Genomic DNA, 21364 nt, shown 5'->3' with positions numbered 1-21364 from the left:
TCGATCGATCGATCGATTGATCGATCATATAATTATAGGTCTGGCCGGGAGATCTTTTGATAAATTTCCTCTCAATTCTTTCTCCAACTATTTGTTGCATTATTTTTTTTTGCCTGGATCTTGGAGTGACTGCCAAGGGTGTGTATGTGTGTGTGTGTGAGAGAGACAGAGACAGAGAGCAGTCAAAGCTCTCCCCCCCCCTCCAAATGTGTGTGGTATTACCCAAGCTACATGGTTGACACTTTCACTCTTTTTGACAATAACAAAGTTAGAAGGGTCCTTGGAGATCTTCTAGTCCAATCCGTTGCTCAAGGAAATTGGACAAATGGCTGTCCAATTTCCTCTGAAGGGCCTCCAGTGTTGGAGCCCCCACAACTTCTGGAGTCAAGTCGCCCCACTGGTTAATTGTTCCCACTGTCAGGAAATTTCTCCTCAATTCTAAGTTGCTTCTCTCCTTAATTAGTTTCCACCCATTGCTTCTTCTCCTGCCCCCTGGTTCTTTGGAGAATAGCTTGACTCTCTCTTCCTACATCCACTTATTGCAAATTTGGATAGAACCCACCTAGAAGGAAGGAAGAAAGAATTAAAGCAAATTTCAGCAAAGCAATAGAAACGCAGTGATGGAACGAACAATTTAATCAGTGGAACGACTTGCCTCCCGAAGTTGTGAATGCTCCAACACTGGAAGTTTTAAAGAAGATGTTGGATAACCATTTGTCTGGAATGGTGTAGGGTTTCCTGCCTGAGCAGGGGGTTGGACTAGAAGACCTTCCCAGGTCCCTTCCAACTCTGTTATTCTATTCTGTTATTCTGATAGCAGCATTCTAGTATTTAAGGGGCTGCCACGAAGAAGAGGGAGTCATCCTATTCTCCAAAAAGCAATGGATGGAAATTAATCAAGGAGAGAGGCATCCTGGAATTCAGGAGAAACTTCCTGACAGTGAGGACAATTAACCAGAGCAGTCTTTCCCAAACTTTTGACATGCGTGTACCCCTTCTATAATTTTCGTAACGCTGAGTACCCCTCATAAAAAACATATGCTTTAATAAAAATCAAAATACATTTATTTTTTATTTTTTTGTTACACACGCAAAATAAACGAAAGTTATATTATAAAGAACATTTATTTGATTCAATGAGAAGGATGAAATTATTTATGTTGAGATGACAGATCATCATTTACCTCCACCAGACCGATTAGATCCCACAGATTAGGCCTCCTCCGAATCCCATCCGCCGGCCAATGCCGGCTGGTGACTACCCGGAGGAGAGCCTTCTCTGTGGCTGCTCCGACCCTCTGGAACGAACTCCCCGTGGAGATTCGAACCCTCACCACCCTCCAGGCCTTCCGCAAAGCCCTTAAAACCTGGCTGTTCCGACAGGCCTGGGGCTAAAGAACGTTGCCCCCGTCTCGAATGGTATGATTGTTGCGCTTTTTAAATTATGTATTGTTTTGTGTTGTTGTCAAATTGTCTGTATCCCCCTTCCCTTGTTTGAGTTGTGAACCGCCCTGAGTCCCCCTCGGGGGAAAAGGGCGGCATACAAATGGAATAAACATTCAAACATTCACATCATAATTTGGTTCTGTGGGCGCAGCTAAGCACGGTGCAGTGGATATTCCCACGTGATCCCCACCAAACTCCGGTGCAACGCGTACCCCCACCAAACTCTTCCCGTACCCCTGGGGGGTATGCGTACCACACTTTGGGAAACACTGAACCAGAGGAACAGAAGTTGCCTCCAGAAATCATTGTGATTCAGTCCCAAATGCAGGTTTTTATAAACGCCGTGCAAATAAAAAACCGAACCTCCCCGCCTGGATACCCTGAAATTGTTTTAAGGAAGCTAAGCTCTTCTTGAAATTATTTGCACCCAGTTGATATAGTCGATGTTGCCGGCTTCTGGAGAGGAGAAAGAAAAGCCTTTAGCCCCACGAAACCCCTTCCTTTTTAGCTGCCTGCACCGGCTGGGGATTGTGGTCCAGGTTGTCCCTCCTTCCAAGCCTTTTGCAATATCGGCGGCCAATCACGAGGCTGCCAGAACCGATCAAGCAAGCCATTCATCTCGGCGAGGGGAAGGAAACGAGGTCCTTGCTCGGAGCTTGTCCGCCGTCGGCCTGCCGGTGGTGGGAAGGGTGGCGGACGCAGGAGGCTTCTGGGGTGGGCTCCCTGACACCGTCCCTCGAATTAACACAGGCATCACGGCGAAAAGCAGATTGGCTTCTCCGGCAGCAAGGGAAAAGGACCGGTCGCAAAATTCAATCAGAGTTTTTTGTGCGTGCCAAGAAGAGCTCGGCCTTCCTTGAACGGGGCTTGATTGAAACGATTTCAGGGTAAAAAAATGGTCAGAACGGCTCGGCTGGCGAGACGAAGCCGTCTCCTCTCCCAGGCTAGAAAAGGACTCCAAGCTTGAGCCATTTTGGGGCTGGGCTCTTAGTGGATTTTCTAATCAGGATTTTCTTACGGGATCCTGCGCAAGTTGGACCCTCAGAAGTTCGGAATAAAGCCGGTTGAGGACCGATATCCGTGATGGCGAACCTATGGCATCCGTGCCACAGGTGGCACGCGGAGCCATTCGTCAGGGCATGCGAGGCGTGCGCTGGCCAGCTGACTTTGGCCTTCTTTTGAGGCCACTTTTCGCCCTCCGGAAGATTCCTTGAAGCCCCCGAAGCGCGAAAAACCGGCCCTACGGGGAAACCGGAAGTTTGAGAATGTACTTCCGGTTTGCTCGTAGGGCTGGTTTTAGCCCTCCGGAGCCTTCAGGGAAGCCTCCTGAAGCCTCCGGGGGGACGACGATGCTGTTTTTGCCCTCCCCAGACTCCTATAAAGCCTCTGGAGCCTGGGGAGGGTGAAAAAAACATGCCAAAAATGGGGGGGGGGCACTGGTGGTGCGCATATACACATTGGGGTTGTGTGTATAGCATTATCCTAGCTTTCTTTAAATCAGGGTTGTCTAAACTTGGCAATTTTAAGAGAGGTGGACTTCAGCTCCCAAAATTCCCCAGGATTTAAAGTCGCAAAAGTTGGCCACTCATGGCATAATAGGGTCTCCTGCTTGAGCAGGGGGCTGGACTAGAAGACCTCCAAAGTCCCTTCCAACTCTGTTATTCTGGCAGCGTTGGAGATTTATTTCCTTCCCTGGCAAACCAGGTATGCTCAGGAGCTAGTAATTCCTTTAGCACTCTGCTCTTTTTTTCTCCCAGTACTGACGTCCGGCTTGGGCCCCACCCAAGCGTCTGCCTGCTCAATTTACCTGTGGCCGAAACACCTTCCCCCCCCTCCATGCAGGTGTGCTTGTAACCTTCCACCTTAATCCCTGCCTCGGAAGTCCTGATGTATGAAACGGCTCCTTATTTTCGGCAGCATCTCCCGAGGTGTCAAGGAGTCAGAAGTGCATTAAGCCCTCCCCCCTCCCCGGTGTGTGTGTGCGTTGGGGGGTGGGAGCACCCCAGATCTCCCTCCTCGCCTCTCAACAAGGTTACGGCCACGATTGGGAAAATGGAGCCATTTAAATCTGCTTCCCAACTACGAGATGGAACTTTGTCTCCGTCAAATGGGGGCAGACAGGAGAGCGAAGGGCTGGTGGGTGGGCATATAAGGGGAGGGGGAGCATCTTGGATCGCTTGGAGCGGTACCAGGGGAAAACACTTAAATGTTGAATTCCTGCAACTTCTCCGAGAAAGAGGAGAGGGTGGGTGGTAGGGTGAATGGGTGGGTGGGTGGCAGAGCCCCAGCCCCCCAGTTGCTGAGATTTAAATGGCCCCCAAGTATCCGCTGGTGCCAATCGCCTAGAACAGTGTTTCTCAACCTTGCCAACTTGAAGATGTCCGGACTTCAACTCCCAGAATTCCCCAGCCAGCGAATGCTGGCTGGGGAATTCTGGGAGTTGAAGTCCGGACATCTTCAAGTTGGCAAGATTGAGAAACACTGTCCTAACCACTGCTGGGGAATTCTGGGAGTTGAAGTCCGGACATCTTCAAGTTGACAAGGTTGAGAAACACTGTCCTAACCACTGCTGGGGAATTCTGGGAGTTGAAGTCCAGACATCTTCAAGTTGACAAGGTTGAGAAACACTGTCCTAACCACTGCTGGGGAATTCTGGGAGTTGAAGTCCAGACATCTTCAAGTTGCCAAGGTTGAAAAACACTGGACTAGAAGGCTGATGAGGAAGAATAATGAAAGAAATAAATCCCCCCTCCCCCGTGCGCAGCCCTCCAAAAATGAATCGTTCAGCACTAAAGCTTGTGGAACGAGAAAGTAGGGGTGCCCTGGGGGAGGTGTGCGGGGGGGGGGGGTCTGCATGCCATGGGGTTACCTTAGCTAAGGCAGCTCTTTTAAAGGGCTCCTAGCGGTGACAAGAAAAACCTTGCGGGTTAAGCACTTCGGCAAGAAGAATTGCACGCGGGAGAGCAGGAGGTTTCTTGGCGGAGTAACTGGCATTGTGGCTTTCTTGCCAACCGGGTGGCCTCATCAGGGCTTGTTGGGGCAAGAAACAGCTGCGAGAAGATAGTGGAAGTCAGGGACCACCAAGGACCCCGGAGTTACCCTCCTCCTCCTCCCCTCGTCCTTTCCTCAAACCTAACTCCCTTCTAGTGTTGATCATATTACCTAGTTGGATAATGAAATGTCCGCAAGAAAAGCACCAAGGAGTCCACAATAATCCTCCTCCTCCCTGCACACACCATTCCTTTCTAGCACTGATGCAGTTACCTAGTTGGGTCATGAAATGTGTGCAGGAAAGCAACAGAGCTCAGAGACCACCAAGGACCCCATAGCCCCTTTCTTCCTTCCTTCCTTCCTTCCTTCCTTCCTTCCTTCCTTCCTTCCTTCCTTCTTTCTTTCTTTCTTTCTTTCTTTCTTTCTTTCTTTCTTTCTTTCCTCCTCCTCTTCCTTCCCACAATCCCCACTCCCTTCTAGCACTGATGATGTTCCCTAGTTGGGTCATGAAACGTCTGCAAGAAAACCACCAAGCTCAGAAAGCACCAAGGACCCCATAGCCGTTTCCTTCCTTCCTTCCTTCCTTCCTTCCTTCCTTCCTTCCTTCCTTCCTTCCTTCCTTCCTTCCTTCCTTCCTTCCTTCCTTCTTTCTTTCCTTCTGCTATCATGTCTCCCCTAGTCCTTCTTTTCATTAAACTAGATATACCCAGTTCCTGCAACCATTCCTCATATGTTTTAGCCTCCAGTCCTCTAATCCTCTTTGTTGCTCTTCTCTGCACTCTTTCCAGAGTCTCCACATCTTTTCTACATCGTGGCGACCAAAACTGGATGCCGTATTCCAAGTGTGGCCTTACCAAGGCCTTATAAAGTGGTATTAACACTTCATCTGACCTTGATTCTATCCCTCTGTTTATGCAGCCTAGAACTGGCTTTTTTGGCAGCTGCTGCACACGGCTGGCTCCTATTTAAATGGTTGTCCACTAGGACTCCAAGATCCTTCTCACAGTTACTACTATTGAGCCAGGTACCACCTATATTGTACCTGTGCATTTCGTTTTTCTTGCCTGAATATAGAACCTTGTTTTTGTCACCTTATTACTTCACTTGGAGGTCATTATACCAGGGGGTGTTAAACCTGCCGTTTTGGAAACGTCCGTCCAATGCGATCAGATACGGCATTTGCTGCCACTCTGTGTGCTTTCAAAGAAAAAAAAAACCAAGATAAAAGCTATTGCAAACTAATACAGTACAAAGTAAGAAAAAAGAAATAAATCAAAGAGAAAGGTGAAAGAAAAGGGGGGGGGAGGAATTAAAATAGAGAAGAAAGGGAAAAGATATAAATAAAACTAGCTTCTCATCTCTTATGGTTACGGCTACAATTATAAATTTGCCTCTTTCTCTGCTGTGGCCGCGTAACTCTCTCCTTTCTGTAATCTATCCTCTTGAATCATCAAAATCATAAATCATAAGTTCATTTTCCCACCCGTTCATTTCACGCAAAGTAGCCAAGGAGGGCTTCCCAGCCAGCAATAAACATACATAATGTCTTTTCTCTGATCAAGGAAGCCAATTTTGCCAACTCGGCAATTTCCGTCCTCTTTGCCAACCGTCCCTCCGTCGTGGGCGGAGCCAAATCTTTCCATACAATAATCTCGCTTCCATACAACCCAAACTTTCCCCAAGTGCTTGTGCATCCGTTCCAAAAGAGAAAAAGCCCTGGTTTCTTTTGTATGTCAATCTTTAAAATCCTCCGAATCCCTGAATGGATTTAAATCCAGAATTTTCTTGGTTGTTTTCTTTTTAAAAAAAAACGAGTTCAAACGTCCCGTTTCGCCATTCCCACCCGAAATTCGAAGGGCCTCCATGCGTTCCCGTGGCAAGAAAGGTTGTTAAGGCGGGGCAAAACAAGCGTCCCGCTTAGCAAAAGGAAAATTTGAGCTCAGCTGTGGATCGTAAGTCGAGGATTCCCCCCCCCTCCAATAATAGCGCTGTAGAATGCGAAATGCTGCCTGCACCCCTCGAAACGTTTTAAAACCTTCCCTCTTTTCTCTTTGGTTTAATACCTTTTTCTCAAGAAAGTTTGTTGATGCGCATTTTTTAACACCGGGAGGTGTCACTTGGTGCCTGGCGGTCCTTGCCAAAGTTCCCACTGCAGAAAGCCCCCCCTCCCTCCCCCCTTCCCTCCTTCCCCCCCTCTCCTTCATCTAATATCTATCTGTCATTCATATCTATCTATCTCCAGCTATCTATGTATGTATGTATGTATGTATGTATGTATCTATCTATCTATCTATCTATCTATCTATCTATCTATCTATCTATCTATCTATCTATCTATCATCCTCCCTCCCTCCCTCCCGCTCTCTCTCATCTAATATCTATCTGTCATTCATATCTATCTCCAGCTATCATCCATCCATCCATCCATCCATCATCCTCCCTCTTCCTCTCTCCCTCCCTCCTCTCTCTCTCTCTCTCTCTCTCTCTCTCTCTCTCTCTCTCATCTAATATCTATCTGTCATTCATATCTATCTATTTCCAGCTATCTATCTATCTATCTATCTATCTATCTATCTATCTATCTATCTATCTATCTATCTATCTATCTATCTATCTACAGCCATATCTATCTATCTATCTATCTATCTATCTATCTATCTATCTATCTATCTATCTATCTATCTATCTATCTATCTATCTACAGCCATATCTATCTATCTATCTATCTATCTATCTATCTATCTATCTATCTATCTATCTATCTATCTATCTATCTATCTATCTATCTATCTATCTATCTATCTATCTATCTATCTATCTATCTACAGCCATATCTATCTATCTATCTATCTACAGCCATATCTATCTATCTATCTATCTATCTATCTATCTATCTATCTATCTATCTATCTATCTATCTATCTATCTATCTATCTAATCTAATTCATCCCTCCCCCCCCTCTCTTCCTCTCTCTCTCTCTCCCTCTCCACACCCCCTCTCTCTCTCTCACACACACACACACAGAGCCTTCCTTGCGGACGGCTGCACGGGTGCTTTATTTACCCAAGGCACAGATGGGGCCCTGCCGTCAGCAGTCGGCCGCCTGACAGCCCCGGTGAAGGAGCGCTGCTTGAAGCGCTATCAAATTCCACTCACTCTCTGAGGAACACATTCGGGCTGGCAGGTGAGCGACGGAGGGATGCTCGTCCCACCTGGAGCGCTCCCGGCACGCGTCTCGGCTGACGGCTCAGGAACTCCCACCGCTCCCCTCGGAGCCACGTTGGCAACTGAAGGCCTAACGGATAGCAGAGGCCTCTTGTGGGGGGGGGGCCACGGCCCAGTTCAAAGGAGGCCCATCTCCCCTGGGTCATCTCCCCTAAACCTCTTGAAGGTGGGCCGGGAGTCAGGGGCCGGACGCCTGCTTTGCTGGGCATGCAGGGCAGCCGGATTGAAGGGCAAGGCTTCCATGGAAAGGCACAGAAGACCAAGAGAAGGAGAAGGGCCTTTTTAGCTCAGGGGTGAACTGTGGGGGGTCTCTAGCTAACATCATCAGTGATCCTTCCCTCCCTCCTTCCTTCCTTCCTTCCTTCCTTCCTTCCTTCCCTCCCTCCTTCCTTCTTTCCTTCCTTCCTTCCCTCCTTCCTTCTTTCCTTCCTTCCTTCCTTCCTTCCTTCTCATTCATCCACCTTCTTGATGCCTTCATTTTTCCTTCCTTCCTTCCTTCCTTCCTTCCTTCCTTCTTTCCTTCCTTCCTTCCCTCCTTCCTTCTTTCCTTCCCTCCTTCCTTCCTCATTCATCCACCTTCTTGATGCCTTCATTTTTCCTTCCTTCCTTCCTTCCTTCCTTCCTTCCTTCTTTCCTTCCTTCTTTCCTTCCTTCCTTCCTTCCTTCCTTCTCATTCATCCACCTTCTTGATGCCTTCATTTTTCCTTCCTTCCTTCCTTCCTTCCTTCTTTCTCATTCATCCACCTTCTTGATGCCTTCATTTTTCCTTCCTTCCTTCCTCCCTCTTCCTCCCTCCCTCCCTCCCTCCCTCCCTCCTTCCTTATCCTTGATGCTTTCTGAGTGTGGCTGTTTTCTGGCAGATGTTTCATTACCCCACTAGGGAATGTCATCAAAGATCCCTCCCTCCCTCCCTCCCTTCCTTCTCCTTGGTGCTCTCTGAATGTGATTTTCTTGCCGACCTTTCGTTACCTAACTAGGTAGCATCAACAGTGATGTCTGTCTTCCTTCCTTCCTTCCTTCCTTCCTTCCTTCCTTCCTTCCTTCCTTCCTTCCTTCCTTCCTCCCTCCCTCCCTCCCTCCCTCCCTCCCTCCCTCCCTCCCTCTCTCTTTCCCATCTCCCTCCCTCCCACCCACCCACCCACCTCCTTCCTTCCTTCCCTCCCTCTTTCCCATCTCCCTCTCTCCTTCCCCCCTCCTCTATTTTTGTCTTGATGTCCTTCCGGTTGGGGAGGCTGAGCTGGCCATTAGAGGAACCAGGGACCCAATCAACCAAGTCCTGGCCAAGGCATTGAAGAGCTCATCCCCCAAGTGCCCAATGGAAGTGTGGGATGCCCCCCCCACCTGTTTCTTTCATGGGGCAGCTGTGATGGGGGGGAGCAAGCAGGCAGGGCACTGGCGGGGTCAGATTTCTGAGCCGCTAAGTGACTCCAGGACCAAGAGATAAAGAGCATCACTTTGAGATCGCTTAGGATGCAGATCGGTTTATCTGTTGGTTTTTGTTTCTCTGGTTCTAAATTGGAATTCCTGCTGCAGTGAGTGGTTTTATTCTATATTGACACCCCGGCCACTTAGATTCCTGGCATGGGCATAAATCAACATTTTCCTTTCCGTGTGTCTCAAGCCTTCCCCCACATCTCTGCCACCGGAGTGAAAGAGGAACTTCACACCTGGTGTAAGGCATCTGATGGAGCTTTCAAAAGCAAAGACCTGTCGTTGCTTCCCCCCCCCCTTGAAACAGGGGGGCAGTGGGGGGGGGAGGTAGAGAAGCTGCCAGGACTGGATCTTGCAGGTGCCCGCAGGGCAGGGGTCAGGCGCGGGGTCACTGCCCAGTGCCAGGGAGAGTTTGCATAATGCTTCGCCTTGACACCTGGACCAGGTTATCTCGCCTTTCACCCGTCCACCTTCGTGACGGTGCTGGACACCAGTTGTCCGGTAAACAAGGACACACACACCCCCCCCCCCGTTTCTTTGTAGCTTGGCCTTTACCTCGCAGGTGGATTTTTGCCAAATGCCAGGAGTGGTGAGTAACCGATGGACAGCAATTGTCCGGTATAAAAACTCTTAATTCAATTTGTTTGATTGGGTCCCTCGTTCCTCTAATGGCCAATTTTTTTTTTCCAATTCTAAGCTGGGTGGACTTCAATTCCCAGAATTCCCCAGATCACATGACCCCGGGAAATAGCCCGACCGTCATAAAAAAGCACCCCAGGGGACAAAAGGGCCCAGATTTTGATCTCACGACTGTGGGGACACTGCAATGGTCATAAGTGCGGGGAACTGCAATGGTCATAAGTGTGGGGAACTGCAATGGTCATAAGTGTGGGGAACAACAGTCATGAAACTCCATTTCAGCGCCACTATAACTTCCAATGGTCGTAAGTCGAGGACCCCCTGCAAAGCCTACCTGCGTATTAATACCTAGGGCTGAATTCTCTCTCTGAACTGGTCCTCTTTCTCTCCTGCAGCATTGCGACCCGACTCGTCGCCTGGCGCTCCCGGCTATTCTCCACCTGGCTGGCCAAGCCGGTGCATCACCAGCCGCTACATTGCCAGGTGAGTCGCGTCCTTGAAAGAGCCGTGGGGTCCTCAGCCCACCTGCGCACCTTCACTGGAGAACAGGAGGACAGAGTTGGAAGGGACCTGGGAGGTCTTCTAGTCCAACCCCCCCTGCTCAAATAGGAGACCCTATACCGTTTCAGACAAACGGCCCTCCAGTCTCTTCTTAAAAACCTCCAGTGTTGGAGCACCGACAACTTCAGCAGTTAATTGTCCTCCCTGTCAGGAAGTTTCTCCTTGGTTCTAAGTTGCTTCTCTCCTTGAATAAAGAGCGGGGAAGGCGGCAGCCAGCCAATCTCAGAACACTCGAAGTTCACGATCCCCTTTCAAAAGATCTGGGATTCCCAAAACTCTTCCCTGGGAGATCCAGCAGGTCCCAGCCTTAGCACGTACCTTGTTGGGGGCCTCAGTTTTGAAGGCAACTGAAATGGGGCAGGACCCACTCAATCAGCAGTCGGCACAGACAAGCATCTGTGTCAGGGTTGCAAATAGCATCCAAAATTAAATCAGAGTCCAAGGCAAAGGATTCCTCAAAGTTCCAATTGATTAAGAGAGCCACATTGGCACATCTGGGAAAACCCAAATCTGAAAGCTTCCCGGTTTTCCCCACCCAGTTGAAAGTTCAAGATCTTGCCCCCACACCCACCCACAAGTCCATCCCATGGTCCAATCTCCCTCTGCCACGCTGGCAGCTTCCACCCATCCAGTTCCTGTCAGGTGCAGAGGTGCAGAGACAAAGGATGACCTTGGCTTTCTAGAAAGAATGTTGTTATGACTACGTAGCATCTAACTCTGTACAATCCCCCCTCCCATTTTCACACCAGAGAAAATGCATAGTAGAAGAATGGAAAATGTGGCAGGCCAGTGATGCACAAGAAAAGATGGCTGCAGGCCTGACACCCAGTTTGGTTAATGGTGAAAGTCCTGGCCTAAAAACCAGGAGTCAGTGAGTTCCAGTTTTGCCTTAAGCACGAAAGATGGACCAATCACTAGGGCACTGGGAGTTCTAGTCCTTTCTTAGGCATGAAAGCTGGCTAGGTGGTCTGATCGCTAGGAGAAAGTGGGTTCTTGTCTCGTCATACACATGAAAGCCAGTTTGGCCATTTTAAGCCAACCACTAGGAGACGGTGAGTTCTAGTCCTGCCTCAGGCATGAAAGCTGGATGGGTGACTTTTGTCAAATGCCAAGCGAGTATCTTTGACATGAGAGATCGCTTCACTATGATCCCCATCTCTGCCTCCTGGGAGCAACAAAACCTCTCATCCACAGCCCACCTCCCTTCCCTTAAGTCGAAGAGGGGCTCAGAGGAGGCCACTTAGATTTCCTCTTTTAAATTCTCTTCGTTGTTTTCTCGCCTTTCGAAGTGGATTTTGGAGGTTGTGAGCCGCCTTGAGCCCGGAAAACCAAGAGAGGCTCAGAGGGAGATTTTAATCAGGCATTTATACACCGCAGTAATTTAATCCCCGGCTGCCGAACCGCCGACACAGGTTAACAATGCCCAAATTAATGAATGCCACCGAGAGATATTTACCCCATCGCTATTGAAAGAACGGCTTGAATATTACCAGCACCCAGAGGGGTGATATCGCGGCTCTTTTCAATAAATGCTTTAATAACGTCGTTCCAACGGTTGGCTACTCAATACTGAGTGAATTAACGTGATCGATCCCCCCATGATATGCAATCGGGATGTGGGCGCTCCCCCCTTCTCTGGAAATTTCAACCTGTTCTCTGCCTTCCGCCTCGTTTCTGTTTCTAATTGGGGGGGGTGGTCTGCTTTATTTCTTCTCTTCTTCCCTAACCCCACCCCATCTACACCCCACCCACCCTCTAAATCAAGGAGAGGGGCTACCTGGAATTAAGGAGAAATTTCCTAACAGTGAGAACCACTAACCAGTGGAACAGAAGAGACTGGGCAGCCATTTGAGTGGGATGGTAGATAGCAGTGATGGCGAGCCTATGGCACGCGGGGCCACAGGTGGCACACGGAGCCATATGTCAGGGCATGAGAGGCACATGCGGGCACTGTCCAGCTGAGTTCAGCCCTTTTTTAAAGCCATTTTTCGCCCTCCCCAGGCTCCAGAGGCTTTGTAGGAGCCTGGGGAGGTAGGAGCCCCCCACCTCCTCAGAGATCCTCCCCCCTGGGAGGTAGGAGCCCCCCACCTCCTCAGAGATCCTCCGGAGGCTTCATGAGCGTCCCTGAAGCCTCCGGAGCGCAAAAAACCGCCCCTACAGGCAAACCGGACATTTGGGAACGGACTTCCGGTTTGCTCGGAGGGTCATTTTGACTGCTCCGGAGGCTTCAGGGAAGCCTCCTGAAGGTCCCTGAAGCCTCCGGAGGGCGTCCGGGGTGGGGGGAGGCTGTTTTCGCCCTCCCCAGGCTCCTATAAAGCCTCTGGAGCCAGGGCGGGTGAGAAAAGTATGCAAAAAATGGGGGGAGTGCCTGTAGTGCGCGCATGCGCACTAGGGGGATCACGCATTGCATTATGGGTGCGGCACGCCCACACACAACCCCCCTGCGTTCCCCCCACTTATGGCACGTGAGCCAAAAAAGGTTCGCCATCGCTGGTATGTAGGGTCTTGAGCAGTGGGTTGGACTAGAAGACCTCCAAGGTCCCTTCCAGCTCTGTTATTCTGTATCCCCCATTCACAGAAAGTGGAACAGAAGTTGCCTCTGTTGGGTGGCTCCATCACTGGAGACATTTTAAGAAGAGACAAATCCTTTTCCTAATATGACGTGGGATTTCCTTCTTGAGCAAGGGGGTGGGCTAGAAGACCTCCAAGGTCCCGTCAAACCTTGTTATTCTGTATCCCCATTGACACCGAGAACAATTAACCAGTGGAACGACCGGCCTCCAGAACTTGTGGGCGCTGCATGGTTGGAGGTTCCCAAGAAGGGATTGGTCAGCCATTTGTCTGGCTTGTTATAGTGCCGTGGGTGTCAATCTCAATTTAATTGATTGCGGGGCGGCCGGGCATGGCCAACTGGGTGGGCGTGACCAGCTGGGTGGGCGTGGCTAGCTTGATGCCACTCCCCAAACTGCTGGCTTCTTTCCTCTTCGTGTTGATCTCACCTTGATTTTGACACCCATTAGAGCAGTGGTCTCCAACCTTGGCAACTTTAAGACCTGTGGACTTCAACTCCCAGAGTTCCTCAGCCAGCAAAGCTGGCTGAGGAACTCTGGGAGTTGAAGTCCACAAGTCTTAAAGTTGCCAAGGTTGGAGATCACTGCGTTAGAGGGTTTCCTTCTTCAGCAGAGGGTTGGACTAGAAGACCTCCCGGGGTCCCTTCCCGCTCTGTTATTCAGTCCTCGTCCCCTGTCAAAGGCCTTGCCTAACCCCGAGCTCCCCTGCCTGCTTCTGTCCCTCCCGGCAGCCGCGCTGTGCAAAGGAGCCTTGCCATCATCCGCCAGGCCAAGCTGCGCAAGGAGAGGAAGAAGGAATACTGCATGTACTACAACCGTTTTGGGAAGTGCAACCGCGGGGAGAGCTGTCCGTACATCCACGACCCCGAGAAAGTGGCTGTCTGCACCAGGTCTGTTCGTCTTTGTCTTCCCCGACCCCTTTCAGCCAAACATTAACGCTCACACGCCCGTTGCAATACCACCTTTTCATGCCTAGATTGGCCTTTCCCAAATTTCTTAGCTTTCAGGTATGTCGACGTATGAACCGCAGGGCTTAACGAAAACCAGTGGTGAAATTCCATTTTTTTAAAAAAATAATTATTTCCATTTTCATAACATACACTATACATAGCCCGTATCATATAGTATTAAATAATAATAATAGTAATGAAAATATAAGAAAAAACAGTATACATGTGGAGTCAAATTACATTAAAATCTACACGTCTCGTCAAACCTGATATATATCCCTCTCCCCTCACAGAAAAACCTCCAGGTGGTCTCAACGGCTTCCTAAAGGATGCAAATGACCAGCTGTCTGCAAGGAGTATAAATCCTTCCCCATGGAATGCCATCCGAAAATACACCAGTTCAGAGTTGAAAAGAGATAACCACAACAATAGAAAAGTAAAAGAAGGGAGGAGAGGAGGAGAGAGGGAAGGGGAGAGAAGGAAGAAAGAGGAAAGGAGAAGAAGGAGGGAAGGGATAGAAAGAGGAGAGAGTAGGAGGGGGAAAAGGAAGAGAGGAGTAGGGGAGTAGCAAGGGAAGATGGAAAAGGAAAGAAAGAGAGGAGGAGAGAGGAAAGGAGAGGGAAGGAAGAAAGAAAGAGGAAAGGAGAGGAAGGAGGGAAGGGATCGGAAGAGAAGGAGAGAGGGTAGGAGGGGGAAGGTAAGGGAAGAAGGAGAAGGAAAGGAGTGGAGGAAGGAAGGAAGGAAGTAGAGAAGGGAGGGAGGGTGAAAAGAAAAGAATAAAAAATAGGGTGGTGATAATACAAAATAGTTGTACGGAATGGAAAGCAAAGCAACCCAGAATGTATATTTCAACCTTTTATATGGAAAAAAGAAATATGTAAAAGTGAGAAAGATAAATAAGAACAATAACTACCTGACCTGTAACTATATATAAGGTAATAAAAATAAAAATAAACTTAAAAAAAAAATCCTTCCCTTCCCCATTGTGGCAGGCTGAACCGAAGTAGGCCTCAAGCCTGAACCAAACTAGGGTTTCATGATATTAGGCTTTAACTGTTCACATAGGAATTGCAAAGTTTGCTTTTAGGACATAGTGCGGTTAGACACGGGTTAGAAGGAAGTCTGTACATGAAATATGCTGAAGCGAAGCATCTATTTTAGCCCATCTGCTGGCTTGGCTGTTAATCTGTTTGGTAGACACATATTGTTAGTTCCTCAAAATACGAGCTATGCATGTCCGTTAGCTGACCCGTGTATTGTGACATCCTGTAGACATACTTTCTGTAACTCAAGGGCAAATCTTGAGGGGTGTTTCCAAAACTAACAGACGGCTTTAGCTGAAAGTGATAAACTATATAAGGAAGTTCCTGAATTTCATTCAATGTTCAGGCCATTTATTCTTTGCTATGAACCTGCGCAAATAAACTATTCCTTCTCTGAAGAGCTGGCCTTGCATGTCCCGTCTTTTCTACAACACTTCCTCATGCCTACACACAGGTATTTAGTCAATTAATGGTTGGCACTAAATTGGTGCAAGGTAAGAGTTAGAAGGCTTCAAGGAGGATTGGACTGTGTGATAACATAACGACTCCGGGCTCCTTCCTCTCTTGACTCCGTCCCCAGGCTCTCTCTCCTTCTGTGGCTGCTTGGAGTTTGAATAACAACCATGTTGTTACAGAACCGGGCACAAGTCGCTTCCATTGCTTTGCTTTAGCATCGAAAATCCGGTCCTTAGTTGTGGTGCTAAGGCAAGGACCACCTGCCCCTCCCTCGAGGTCTTCTTCCTTGCTCTCTGCATCTCCTAAGTCGACCCTCTCTTCGCTCCCCTTGACAGATTCCTCCGCGGGGCCTGCAAGAAGACGGACGGGACGTGTCCCTTCGCACACAAGATTTCGAAGGACAAGGTAGGTTTAGCCTCGGTCGCTAAGTGGCTCTCTGCAGAGACAGCAGGTTGGGGGGAGGGGGAGATGCTTCCGAGACTTCCTAATCCTCATTTGCACATCCCTCGACGAAGCGTTTTCCCACAGTTATGGGGACGCTTCCCCCTAATGAGAGCAGAGTGTGTCTCTCGCACCAACTTGAAGAATCGGTACTTTAGCACATTAAGCCGGGTGCCGCTCGGCGGCACCTGAGGCCGCCTGCCTGCCACTTTAGTAGGGATTACGGGGATCGAGGGTAGAGCAGCTGAGGCCCTGGACACACACACACATTCACGCACACATAGATGTATCTCCAGGCTGATTTGCTACTTCCGCCGCGATTCCTTGGCACAGAGGCAACACAGGCAGCTGATAGTTCGAAGTGCCCCTTCATTGCTCCTAGTTTCCCCCAATGCTCCCACGTTTCTGGCAAGTCCCAGAGCAAAGTGATCTCTCTCACACACACACACACCTCTAGCAGCCTCTGGCTGCAAGTAGTCTAGCGCAACGCAGTGATCGCAACGGCTGCAACGCAAGAAATCCAGCAGGGCAATGAGTCCAGGAAGCAAAGGAAGACGGCAATTAATCCAGGAAGCAACAAATGAAGCAAGAAGTCCAGGAAACGTCCAACGACACACAATACTCCATGAATTCAGCCTTTGTTCCTGACAAATGACCCTCCCCGCAGCGCCTCCTTAAGTCTCAGTCCCCAGGTGTGCCTTGTGAAGAGGGGCGGGGCGCTCTTCTCTTCAGTTGTCAGTTCGGCCTGTGCTGTTCCTGCCTTCTCTCCACTCTCCATGCTCTCGGATCAGGAATGGGTGGTCCTTGCTCCTCGCCTGAGCTCAGTCTCTCCTACTCACTGCTTGGCCTCTCTTGGTCATCCTGCCCCCCTTCCTCCCTGCCTACAAGCCGTCCCAATCCAGAGGGGCCCTGGTCTGACTCAGCCCGCTCCTCCTCCCCACATTCCTCCGAAGCCTCCTTGATCTCTATCGGCTCCAGCTCTGGCTCCTCTTCCTCCACAGATTCAGGCTCCGAAAGGGGGCAGGACAACACCCTCCAGGCTCAGCATTCTGGAAGTTGATCCTTGCTACTATGCAATCTAGGGCGGCACGGTGGCTCAGCGGTTACGATGCTGGGCTGGACTAGAAGACCTTCAAGGTCCCTTCCAGCTCTATTCTGATTTCTGATTTGTTGGCTACAAAGCCCGCAGCCCAGGTTCGAGACCCTAGCGCCTCGCAATGGGATGAGCTCCTGTCCTTACCACAGCTCCTACTAACCGAGCCGCTCAAAAGCACGACTAGGTTTGGTACCACTTTGGTGAGAAGGTATCAGCGCTCCGTGATGTCACGGTGACCCAGTGGTGGGTTCCGGATCGCGTCACAACCGGTACGCTGCGTCGGGGCCGGGTGTCCACCACATGCACATGCGCTGCGCATGCATGCACACCACCGCCCTGCGACACTCCAGCTTCTCGACGGAGCATCACACAGGCACCGTACGCTGCATGTACCAATGGCCCGGTTGGGTCACATACAAGTAAGGAACGTGGGCAAGTGGGCCCTCCAAAGCCCTGTGCCGGAACAGTACTTGGTGCTGCCAGCAGGCACCGGTACGCCCGTACTGTGGCGTACCGTCCGTAACCCAGCACTGCGGTGTCCAGGTGACCTCGGAGATGTCTCGGGACAGAGCTGGCTCAATGGGCATGAAAGAGAGATGAGAACTGGCGCAAGTAGAGTTGGTACGATGATAGCAGCCTTCCAATATTTGAGGGGCTGCCCCAAGGAAAGGGGGGGGGCAACCTATTCTGCAGAGCACCAGAAGGCAGGAGAAACAACAACGGGGGGAAGCTAACCAAGGAGAGAAGCAACCTGGAACTAAAGAGAAACGAGGACTATTAACCGGTGGAACGACTTGCCACAAGAAGTTGTGGATGCTCCACCAGTAGAGGTTTGCAAAAGATACTGGACAGCCATTGGTCCAGAATGATACAGGGCCGTGATGGCGAAGCTACGGCACGCAGAGCCCTCTCTTCAGGCACGCCAGCCGTTGCACCAGCCCAGCTCCACCACATGTGCCTCCTGCCGGCCAGTTGGTCTTCGGGTCTCTGCCGCACATGCGCCGGAGGAGGGACGTGACGGGACTCTCGCATCGCATTTTGGGCCCTCGCGCAGCCCTCAGCAAAACTGAGCCTCCTGCACCAACCTGGAAGCCAAAAATGGGCGCTGAGGGTGGGGCGCCTGGACGGGAGACGCACACGCTGGGGGTGTGTGTGCACATGGGAGGTCCCGTGCGCATTGCCTTATGGATGTGGGTGTGCGCTGTCACTCGTGCCCTTTTGGCACACAACGAGGCAAAGGTTAGCCCTCCCTGGCCCTGGGCCTCCTGCTTGAGCAGGGGGCTGGACTGGGAGACCCCCCCAGGCCCCTTCCTACTCAGTTAATCTGTATCTAACTTCGCTCTGCACAGCTGCTGACCCAGCAGGTAAAGCCCAGCTGGCCAGATGTGCCGGCAGGATGAGAAACTGCTTATTTACTTACTTTTCGTGTGGGGAACAGCTGGCTGCGTTCGTTCAACCGGAGGCTTTGGTTTGGGCAGGGACTCACAGAGGAGGGCCCTGAAGAAGCAGGAGAAGGTTTCAATGTGCAGGAGCCCAGATGTGCTCCAGGTGAGCTCCAGGTGAGCTGCCTACATAGCGTATATTGAACAGCTGCGTGCCATGAAATTTCATTTTACTCTATGCCAATTCATGTACATTTATAGTGTTTTACCTTTCAATATTTTATCTACCCGGAATCCAAAGATTTCCCCTTCCTTCCTTCCTTCCTTCCTTCCTTCCTTCCTTCCTTCCTTCCTTCCTTCCTTCCTTCCTTCCTTCCTTCCTTCCTTCCTTCCTTCCTTCCTTCCTTCCTTCCTTCCTTCCTTCCTTCCCCCCTCTGCTCCCCTCTCATCCTCAACACACAAATGCTCTTGCCTTCTTCTTATTTTTAACTTTTATATATATTGTTATATATTTTCATATTTTATTTTATCTGCTCTTTCTTTCTCTTTTCTTTCTTTCTTTCTTTCCTTCCTTCCTTCCTTCCTTCCTTCCTTCCTTCCTTCCTTCCTTCCTTCCTTCCTTCCTTCCTTCCTTCCTTCCTTCCTTCCTTCCTTCCCCCTCTCTGCTCTCAACTCTTCCTCAATGCACAATTGCCTTCTTCTCACTTTTAACTTTTATATATATTGTTATATATTTTCATAGTTTATTTTATCTGCTCTTTCTTTCTTTCTCTTTTCTTTCTTCCCTTCCTCCCATCCTTCCTCTCCTCACCCCCCCTCCCCTATGCCATTGCTTTCCTCTTAGTCTTGGATAGACGGATACACAGAATAGAACTTCATGGTCACTTTGATTGTGCACTAATCGGCATACGTTTCAAACGAAATTCTGCTGCCCGCAGCTCTCAAAGGGTCACCGCCTCCAACAGACGCTACATAAACACGACAAAAAATATAAATACACATAGACAAAATTAGGCATTTGCCAACGGAGGGAGAATTCCCTTTGCTTGTCCGGCGCAGAGAGGTTGCACCCCGAGAACTCTGGTCTTTCGGGGCGTTGAATGTGAGTGGCAGATGCAGGCTCCCCACGTTCAGCCAGGAGCCCCCTGCCTCCTGAGGCTGGGCCAGGCGGGCTGCCTCTGCGTTGGGGAGAGCCGCTTGCCCGTGATTTATAGCCGAGGGAGAGGCAGCTGCCCGCAGCACAGGCTGACTTCTTCCCCTGATCCCGTAGCTTCCCGTTAACCTGGTAATTACCAGGAAAAGGTGGCGGGAGCCTCGTTTATCAAAGCGGGGCGGAAGCAGAGCAGCTAGCGAGTTAATTCCTCCAGCAGACGTTTGGGGGGGGGGCTCTGGCCACCAGGAGCTTTGGGCCTTCCTTCTTTTAAGCCCCCCCCCCCCGTCCCACCCGGCGGAGGTGTGCCCAGAGGGAGCATGCAGCCACCTCAAGGGACCTTGGAGGTCTTCTAGTCCAGCCCACTGCTCAAGCAGGAGAACCTATGCTAGTGATGGCGAACCTTTTTGGCACCAAGTGCCCAAAACGGAACACGTGTGCATGCATGTGGATGTGCACACCGGAGACCAGCTGGCTGGCGTGCACACTTGAGAGACCGCCTTCTGCCGATTACCTCCCTTCGACCGATTCGATCGCACAGACTGGGCCTCCTCCGGATTCCATCTGCCAGTCAATGTCGACTGGCGACTACACGGAGGAGAGCCTTTTCTGTTGCAGCTCCGACCCTGTGGAACGATCTCCCCGTTGAGATTCGTACCCTCACCACCATCCATACCTTCCGCACGGCCCTTAAGACCTGGCTCTCCCAGCAGGCCTGGGGATAAGCTTTTAAATTACCCGCCCGAGTGTTGACTGTTGAATGCAAGTTGGTGTTTTATTATTTATCTTGTTTACTCACTGTTTGTCTTTTATTATTGCACCCCCCTCCCGTGATTGTAAGCCGCCCTGAGTCCCCTCAGGGAGAAGGGCGGCCTATAAATCGTAATAAATGTCTAAAATGTCTAAATGTCACATGCCTGTTTTTGGGGCCTCTTACAGGCTGTTTTTCAGGGCATTTTCAGGGGTTTTTTTGAGCCACTTTCAGGCCCAAAAAAGCCCTGAAAACAATCCAAAAATGGTCCGGAAAATGGACTGAAAATGGCCCCAAAACGGCCTGAAAATGGCCTGAAAATGGCCTGAAAATGATCCAAACAAGGCCTAATTTGAGGCCATTTTTGACCCCGGTTGTCCAGCGCCCACAAAGACCAGCTGGCCCTCGCGCCAGAAAGCAAAAGGGCAGCTGGGGACAGGGCGTGTGCCCACGGAGAGGCCACTGCGTGATTCCCCTGGCCCTCGTGCCAGAGGCTCCCCATCGCAGCCCTCTCCCACTCCACTCAAGTGGCTGCCTGGTCTCTCCTTCAGAGCCTCCAGGGAGGGAGAGGAGGGGAATGTCTCCTGGCCTCATCCTGCACCCCCCCCCCCCGGTCCCGACGGCTGTGTTGGGAGGCCAAGGGGAGATGGCGGGCTGGGGCTCGGGCCGAGGCAGGCGGCTGCTGCTGCTGCTGCAACAGCTTTTCCCCTTCAGGGCGCTCGGCAAGAATCAGCATTTTTCTCCCTAATAGAGCTTCAAAATTCTGTGGTGAGCAATTTGGAAATTCACGTGGAGTTTCGGGTTCATTAGCTGCCGGCTCGCGGAGGCGGGCGCCTCGTCGGAGCTGCCTAATATGGCCGTGGCGGGCGAGCGCTCGGCGTTAATGTTGCCGTTATTTGCAGGGACGTCGCCGGGTGCAAACAAGGTTAATTGAAACGAGAAGGCGCTTCTCGGGGTAATGGCTCAGCCCCGGCAGCTGGGAGGGGCTGGAGTCCTGCACGGGGGTGGGGAGGGGGGCTTTATGGTCCTCTTTTTATTAGAGCTAATTTGATCGCTCTATCCAAAGCTCCATTAAGGGCCTCCGTGGACGGCCATGCTGCGGCCGAGAGCCCCGAAGCCCTGGCCTTTTATCGGAGCCGCCTGCAGTCAAAAGACAATTAGAAATAAACTCTTCGCTTTTCAAAACTCCCTTTGTCTTTCGGCCTTCCGGCTTGCCCTTCCCTCTCGCGTC

General features: G+C 50.5%; 1 protein-coding gene across 1 annotated transcript in view; it reads left to right on the top strand.

Moving 5' to 3' along the window:
• The window catches only part of ZC3H3 (zinc finger CCCH-type containing 3), a 133147-nt gene that overhangs the window by 74816 nt on the left and 36967 nt on the right, over positions 1-21364 (top strand). The window contains exons 6-8 of the mRNA XM_087703534.1: positions 10129-10216; positions 13596-13754; positions 15649-15718. Coding sequence (XP_087559660.1) covers positions 10129-10216; positions 13596-13754; positions 15649-15718 — 317 coding nt within the window. The remainder of the gene's footprint in view (positions 1-10128; positions 10217-13595; positions 13755-15648; positions 15719-21364) is intronic.

Source organism: Thamnophis sirtalis, unplaced genomic scaffold, assembly GCF_051295495.1.
Source record: "Thamnophis sirtalis isolate CommonGarterSnake01/CBP01778 unplaced genomic scaffold, rThaSir2_p1.2 scaffold_2, whole genome shotgun sequence".
In the NCBI taxonomy this organism is placed as follows: domain Eukaryota; kingdom Metazoa; phylum Chordata; class Lepidosauria; order Squamata; family Natricidae; genus Thamnophis; species Thamnophis sirtalis.
The sequence above is the reverse complement of the archived record's forward strand: the minus strand, read 5'-3'. Positions and strand labels throughout refer to the sequence as shown.